Below are 8176 nucleotides of genomic sequence, written 5' to 3'. Positions count from 1 at the left end.
TAGATCTACACTTACTATTAGATAATTCCAAACACAAGAATTAAATTAAGCATACATTATTTAAACTTTAAAACAAAACTGTCAGATATGACATTATTACTTCTTGAACACCACAAAGAAAACATATAAACAAAAAGGCATTTAGGGCATTAAAACATATTTCAGAGATAATTGTATTCCTATATTTACGACAAAAAGATGCCACAAAATACATCCCATAGACCGTACAAACTGTTAAGACTGTTAAAACACATAATATGTGATATTAGACGTAAAACGAAAGATGTTATGAATAATTTTTAGTATGATTTGTGTTGCAGAGACATTGACGTATACCCCATATCTCTCCTAAAATATAACCTTTGCTTAAACTATCTAAAAGATATTGAATGCACAATAACAATGGCAGTTTGAATCACAGTATAAGTTAATATGCAGAACACAAGAAAGGCAAGAAAACGTGACTGTTCATAGATAAATATATATTTTATTTCAAAGCATGTATAAAATGTTAAATTGGTTTGCATTGGTTCTTGAATATACATTAACAAACAAAAGTCTATAATAAGTAAAAAACAACAAATTTCATCCGATTTGAAAATTATTCCATCATGCAACACTAATAAAACAAATTGATATACTAGGTCAAATCTAACTAGGAGGAGTCTACCTCTAAGTTCAGGGAAGAAACAACCTATTTGTTACAACATCTCAATAATCTACCTCAAAATAATAATTTTCTCTAGAGCAACATCCAATTATTTATCAATAGCCTTCTACACATAATGCTGGTCATAATCAGAAACTGTATATCGGAAAAGTTTTTTTATATTTAGAAGTAAAAAAACAATGACAATATTTCTTATCTACGGATAGATAGAACAGATGTATTCATCATCCCTTTTGTGTTTTGGGTAATTAAATAAACATTTTATAACTCTAAATTTGATTATGAATATCAGTAAAAAATCTTAATCAAACATATCGTATCTATTCAATATAAATTACAATAACAATTCATCATAAATAAAGGCAACAGTAGTATATCGATGTTCACAACTTAAACTACAGGTGAATTTGAATGTTTATAACTTTGTCTATTAGGACAACAATCATCAAAGTTTTGATATCATCTCTCCAGACATAAGTGGTTTCAGGTATTTATAGTATGAAGGATGAACCTAAAACAATACAACAACAAAAATATATCACATGTATTCAAGTATAAGTAAATTTCATCAATAAATGCAACAAATCAATTTTGAAGCTATACATGATGTATACGATATCATAGAGCTGGTTGAATTTGCTTCTGTGGCTAACAAGCACTTTAAAAAAAATTCTTGATACATTTTGTAAGATTTGTACATGACTGTCTGCATCAGACTGTGTTCCTGTACCACATGGGAAGCATGACTTGCATTCTCCTCCACAGGACCTGCGATTGTGTTGCCAAATCTATAATTTCCATGTATAGTATTTTGTAGACTTTTACTTATTCTTGTTCTATTTTTTCCAAATGTATTTTCGGTGATTTAACAACTAATGATTTTTGATTTTCCCTTTAATAATATATATTCTGCCACGTTATTTTTGTTTATAAAATTGAGGGGAAAAACATTCACTATATATTTAAAAAAAATAATAATCATTCATTGAATACAAAATTATTCCTTTGATGAGCATACGTGAAGGTTATTGTTTTTTCTACAATTGTATGGCTGCTTATTTTTTAAGTGGTATGAACATTTTATTCATATGATTATATCTTTTCATTAGAAACCTCTAATCATGGATCAGGCATACAAAATTAAAAATCACTAGCTTTTTTTCCAAGACATTTAATCAAATTCGCACGAAACTTTATTCATTACCCCTTTCAAAACTTCATTCTCTGTTCAATTTATGTTTGGAATCCACTGTTACAAACCCTCATTCAAACCAATACAAACTTCAAGCTATAATTCGGATATTGCAAGTCACAGACTTTTCAAGCCAGTTCGCATTGGAAAAGATGAAAAAGAGAAAAGATATTTTCTAAATCTTTCCTTTGCCAACAAAGGTCTCGATGGCGTCAACCTTGGCAATATCCTTCATCATAAATTAGTTCAATCGAAAATACCTCCTTATTTTAAAGACCAGTCTGTACCAATAATTTCTTATACCTATACCAAACCTATTGCAACTAAAATTTTCAATTACAAACGCGTTTTGCAGGATCTCGATATTGACGACTTCAAGTCTAAACCTCCTGATTGCACTTGTGCTAGTTCCCAATTCACATATAATCCCGCTGGCCACGTTATTACCGGTGACCTTAACATTGTTAATAACACTTCTCTACGAGACGTGTTATCGAAAGGTCCGAAATATCGTGAGCCTAAATCCATCATGTGGAAATACAACTTTAAAATTTTGATGGATTCAGTCGAGGATTATGCCAGGCAATGGGCTAAGCGCGAGAAGGAAGACGTAGACACTCTATCCGAATGGATAAAGGCAGTGAGGTCCTTAATACAAATCAGAATTAGGAAACTGAATGGGTCCATCAATGCCCATGCTACGTCAATTTTTAAAGACCCAAATATTGCTAAACACCTATCCGACCTCCATGATAAATATGTTGTTGTCCCCGCAGACAAAGCCCCAAATAACATCGTTTTTGTCTGTAAAAGTCATTACATTAATTGCTTGATAAACGAATTAGGTATAGACAATTCACTTGGAAACTCAACATATACCCTCACGACACTTACCAAAGAGGAAATCCTGGATAATCATAGGTCTGTTCTTTGTTCCTTTGGTATTTCAACCAAAGATGAAGAACTGGATCTTCCATCACTGTATTGGATACCTAAACTACATAAGTGTCCTTACAAACAGCGGTCTATTGCTGGGTCTTCCAATTGCTCCACAAAACCTCTTTCTAAATTATTAACATCCATTTTATCAGCAATCAAAGACGGGCTTCAAAGTTATTGTGAAACTGCCTATTCTAGAGGTGGCGTGAATCAGATGTGGATACTTAAAAATTCCAAAGATCTTTTAGAGTACATACAATCTAACTTTCTTTCATCTTGTAACAGTATTAAAACATTTGACTTCTCTACTCTTTACACAAGTATTCCACATTCCAACAAAGACAAATTAAAAGAGTTGGTTTTACTTTGCTTCATAAAAAAGAATGGCCAACGTAGATACAAGTATCTTGTCTTAGGGAGGGATAAATCCTTCTTTGTAAAGAATCACTCTGATTCAAACAAAAAATTCTCTGAAACCGATATTATCAAGATGCTTGATTTCTTGATTGACAACATATTTGTTACGTTCGGAGGACGTGTTTTTCAACAGACTGTCGGCATCCCAATGGGAACAAACTGTGCCCCTCTACTTGCTGACTTGTTTCTTTATTATTATGAGGCTGACTTCATGCAGGAACTTCTTAGGAAGAAAGATAAGAAGTTAGCAATATCCTTTAACTCTACTTTCCGCTATATAGATGACGTTCTTTCACTAAACAATTCAAAATTTGGTGACTATGTGGAACGCATCTATCCCATCGAATTGGAGATAAAGGATACTACAGATACAGTTAAGTCAGCTTCATATCTTGACTTACATCTAGAAATTGACAATGAGGGTCGGTTGAAGACAAAACTTTACGACAAAAGAGATGATTTCAGCTTTCCAATTGTGAACTTTCCATTTCTAAGTAGCAACATTCCAGCAGCACCTGCATACGGGGTATATATCTCTCAATTGATATTCCCGTGCTTGCATTTCCTATCATGATTTTCTTGATAGAGGGTTACTGCTCACAAGGAAGCTATTAAATCAAGAGTTCCAAATGGTGAAGTTGAAATCATCCCTTCGTAAATTTTACGGACGCCATCACGAGCTGGTTGACCGTTATGGAATAACCATTTCACAAATGATATCGGATATGTTCCTCACGTCGTAACTACAATCCCCTTCCCTTTCATGAATTTGACCTACCGAATTAGACAATTTACCGGATTTGTAATCACATAAGCAACACGACGGGTGCCGCATGTGGAGCAGGATCTGCTTACCCTTCCGGAGCACCTGAGATCACCCCTAGTTTTTGGTGGGGTTCGTGTTGTTTATTTTTTAGTTTTCTATGTTGTGTCATGTGTACTATTGTTTTTCTGTTTGTCTTTTTCATTTTTAGCCATGGCGTTGTCAGTTTGTTTTAGATTTATGAGTTTGACTGTCCCTTTACTTCCTTTCTTTCTAACTAAATGATTTATTTAACTTGGCAGAGGAGTTATGCTTTGTAAATATGTTATGTGATGAGATGGATCATTAAATCTAAAGAGAGCATAAAAAAGATTGTCAACATAAATAACAAAAACTAAGCAATTGCATACAATGTCATGCAAAAACAGGTAGCGTTATAACATAGCTTGGTTCACTATTTTGTTTTCTTTGAAACTTTATTGTCCATGATGTCATGGCCCAGTTTTTAGATGTAATGTATGCATCTTATCAATGAACATGGATTCTTTGAAGAATAGTTAAGAGGACAGCAAACTGTAGGCATGTTACCAACGAAAGGTGATAATTCGCAATTATGAAAATTTAACTGGTGAAAGTATGATCCTGCTACCTAGTAAGCCAAACATGATCAATAAGAGCATATTCGGTAGTTCACATCTAATATATCGATTGGTAAGTATAATCAAGGTAACAAGCTTTTGTTAATACTAAACATGCAAAGGAAGGCTTTGTGATTTTCATAAATCTCCTTTTTCATGAATGGAGTAGAATATGTTGATTCAAAGTTTGGTGAACATTTGGATTTTCTTAATAAGTCCAAATCATGATTTGAGCATCTGAAAACCCCTTACCATCCACAAACCCTACTGTTCTGCATACAACCTTTGACTAATAACTTGATCTCTGTCAAATAAATCCTTATTAAAATTATCAATCTTATCAAAGAGCAATCACTATTACCTGGATCAAAAACTTTATGTTTTAATTTCCGATTGTATGACAACTTTGTCTGAAGCAGTAATATATAATTTTCTGCAAACTTTTATGTCTTCATAGACATTATTTTAGTAAGAGGTTGTAACATTAAAATCAGAAGTATACCTTCTTTTAATTAACAAAATGATCTGAATTGTAGTGGAAAAAATAAAATACATGTTGGAACAAATTAGGTCTAGTGAAATGAAATATATCAAGTATACTATTTGCAAGTTTTATGGAAAATATGAAGCTTTCTTTATATTGCATTACTTTTTTTGTTTTTTGTTGTTATAACTCATGAGGTGATTCATATCAAATCAATGTTTAAAATTTGACAAAGGTTGGTCTGAAATAGGAATCGAGTATTGCCTTTTTAAAAGTACCATTTTATTGTTTATTAAATAAAAATAACTAATACTGAAAACATATTGGTATATGTCAAGGTAATTTACACAATACTAATATAATTCCTAATCATATAAACCTGTTAAAATATCACATATTCATTTTATACACAAGCAGATGTTTTTAATAAATTAAAAAAGAAAGGGTAAACCGTGACACTAATAAGTCCATATTATATGAAAACAACATTTATTTTATTTTTTTGTAGAATATCCTATTTGTTAATTTATGTGTCTTTTGGTCTCTTGTGGAGAGTTGTCTAATTTGCAATCATACTACATCTTCTTTTTTATATTATGTACTTTAAAGTAATTTCCCAGTTATATGTATGTGTCTTAACATGTGCACTTCACAAATAAATGGATATTACAGTGTGTAGGCTATACTACTTCATTTGCAGTTCCAAATAAAACCATGACAAATTACCAAATTAAAAGTACTTCCACAAAATGTAGTTATCATTAAATAATTTAAGTAATTTATTTGTAACTTACCTCTTTTTGATTCATGGGGTTGTATTTTGTAGATTCATACAATCGTTCATATACATGTCCATCATATACACCAAGCAAACTCCCTAAGGAATCATCGTGAAGATCGAAGGCATCAACTAAAGCGACTGCATTTGGTCTACAATAAAAAAAAATCAATATAAAGGCATCTCCTATTGACATCTAGTCTAAAAAAATTATATAATTCATGGCATCCTTAATGACATTCATGTACTTTATGGTAATAATGCTTATCAACATGTTGTCAGTACTCCTATAGGCATTAATTGTGCCCCTTTTAATGACAGAAATATGAAAGTTGTTTCCATTTTTTTTTATGGGTTTGGGCCTTTGATATTGCCATTTAATAAGGGGCATTCTTATTTGAATTTTTCCTGAAGTATTTTTGTTATTTTACTTCTTTCATATAAATTCAGTTTCTGTGCTAATCAGGCAATATTGAACATATTGACTATGCATGTATAATGATACATATCTGATGAAAAAATATCTCCTTTACTGTTTACCTATTGACACATCATAAAATGTTCAAAATATATCTATTTTGAAAAAAATGTTTCAATATTTAACATATCTAGTCCTCATTTTAGACCGAATCAATTTGAAATAGTATTATAGGAATGGCTATGGAATAGGTCATCTCACTCTCAGCCACTATAACATTATTTTTTTTGTGTTTTTTTAAATTGAATAAAACCAGGGTAAATAAATTTCTGTACAACATGTGAACTTAGAAATGAAAGTCATAGTGAAATACAGACTTGAAATACTGATTTTATACAAGCCTTCTCCTATTCCCTGCATGTCTGTAATACTTCACATTTCATATACACCTTTCTAAGAGAATCTACGCTAAGTACCTGATTATTTCTAAGAGAATCTACACTAAGTACCTGATTATTTCTAAGGGAATCTACGCTAAGTACCTGATTATTTCTAAGAGAATCTACGCTAAGTACCTGATTATTTCTAAGAGAATCTACATTAAGTACCTGATTATTTCTAAGAGAATCTACGCTAAGTACCTGATTATTTCTAACAGAATCTACGCTAAGTACCTGATTATTTCTAAGAGAATCTACGCTAAGTACCTGATTATTTCTAAGGGAATCTACGCTAAGTACCTGATTATTTCTAAGAGAATCTACGCTAAGTACCTGATTATTTCTAAGAGAATCTACGCTAAGTACCTGATTATTTCTAAGAGAATCTACGCTAAGTACCTGATTATTTCTAAGAGAATCTACATTAAGTACCTGATTATTTCTAAGAGAATCTACGCTAAGTACCTGATTATTTCTAACAGAATCTACGCTAAGTACCTGATTATTTCTAAGAGAATCTACGCTAAGTACCTGATTATTTCTAAGGGAATCTACGCTAAGTACCTGATTATTTCTAAGAGAATCTACGCTAAGTACCTGATTATTTCTAAGAGAATCTACGCTAAGTACCTGATTATTTCTAAGAGAATCTACGCTAAGTACCTGATTATTTCTAAGAGAATCTACGCTAAGTACCTGATTATTTCTAAGAGAATCTACGCTAAGTACCTGATTATTTCTAAGAGAATCTACGCTAAGTACCTGATTATTTCTAAGAGAATCTACGCTAAGTACCTGATTATTTCTAAGAGAATCTACGCTAAGTACCTGATTATTTCTAAGAGAATCTACGCTAAGTACCTGATTATTTCTAAGAGAATCTACGCTAAGTACCTGATTATTTCTAAGAGAATCTACGCTAAGTACCTGATTATTTCTAAGAGAATCTACGCTAAGTACCTGATTATTTCTAAGAGTATCTACCCTAAGTACCTGATTATTTCTAACAAAATCTACGCTAAGTACCTGATTATTTCTAAGAGAATCTACGCTAAGTACCTGATTATTTCTAAGAGAATCTACGCTAAGTACCTGATTATTTCTAAGAGAATCTACGCTAAGTACCTGATTATTTCTAAGAGAATCTACGCTAAGTACCTGATTATTTCTAACAGAATCTACGCTAAGTACCTGATTATTTCTAAAAGTTTCAGTTCCTGTTCCCTTATCATTTTCATCTGTTCTAGTCCCACAGATTCTGTCTGAAATAATTATAAAAACAAATCTTATTTTTGATTTTGCTTGTACAAAAACGTAAATGAAACTGTTTACCACAGTTCTATGTATGACTCAATCATTGAAACATTGACATGCTGTTGCAGTGATAATAATTGTGACTTAACCACAGCAATGATGAGACAGATGCATTAACACAAT

General features: G+C 31.8%; 1 protein-coding gene across 1 annotated transcript in view; it reads right to left on the bottom strand.

Annotated features, from left to right (window-relative positions):
• Positions 1–501: 501 nt before the first annotated feature.
• Positions 502–8176, bottom strand: part of LOC134685138 (peroxisomal acyl-coenzyme A oxidase 1-like) — a 33174-nt gene continuing 25499 nt past the window's right edge. The window contains exons 14-16 of the mRNA XM_063544609.1: positions 7931–8001; positions 5898–6033; positions 502–1181 (exon numbers count right to left, since the gene is read on the bottom strand). Coding sequence (XP_063400679.1) covers positions 1116–1181; positions 5898–6033; positions 7931–8001 — 273 coding nt within the window. The 3' untranslated portion in view covers positions 502–1115. The remainder of the gene's footprint in view (positions 1182–5897; positions 6034–7930; positions 8002–8176) is intronic.

This window comes from Mytilus trossulus, chromosome 1 (genome assembly GCF_036588685.1).
Source record: "Mytilus trossulus isolate FHL-02 chromosome 1, PNRI_Mtr1.1.1.hap1, whole genome shotgun sequence".
Lineage (NCBI taxonomy): Eukaryota > Metazoa > Mollusca > Bivalvia > Mytilida > Mytilidae > Mytilus > Mytilus trossulus.
This window is presented reverse-complemented; position numbering and strand designations above follow the sequence as displayed.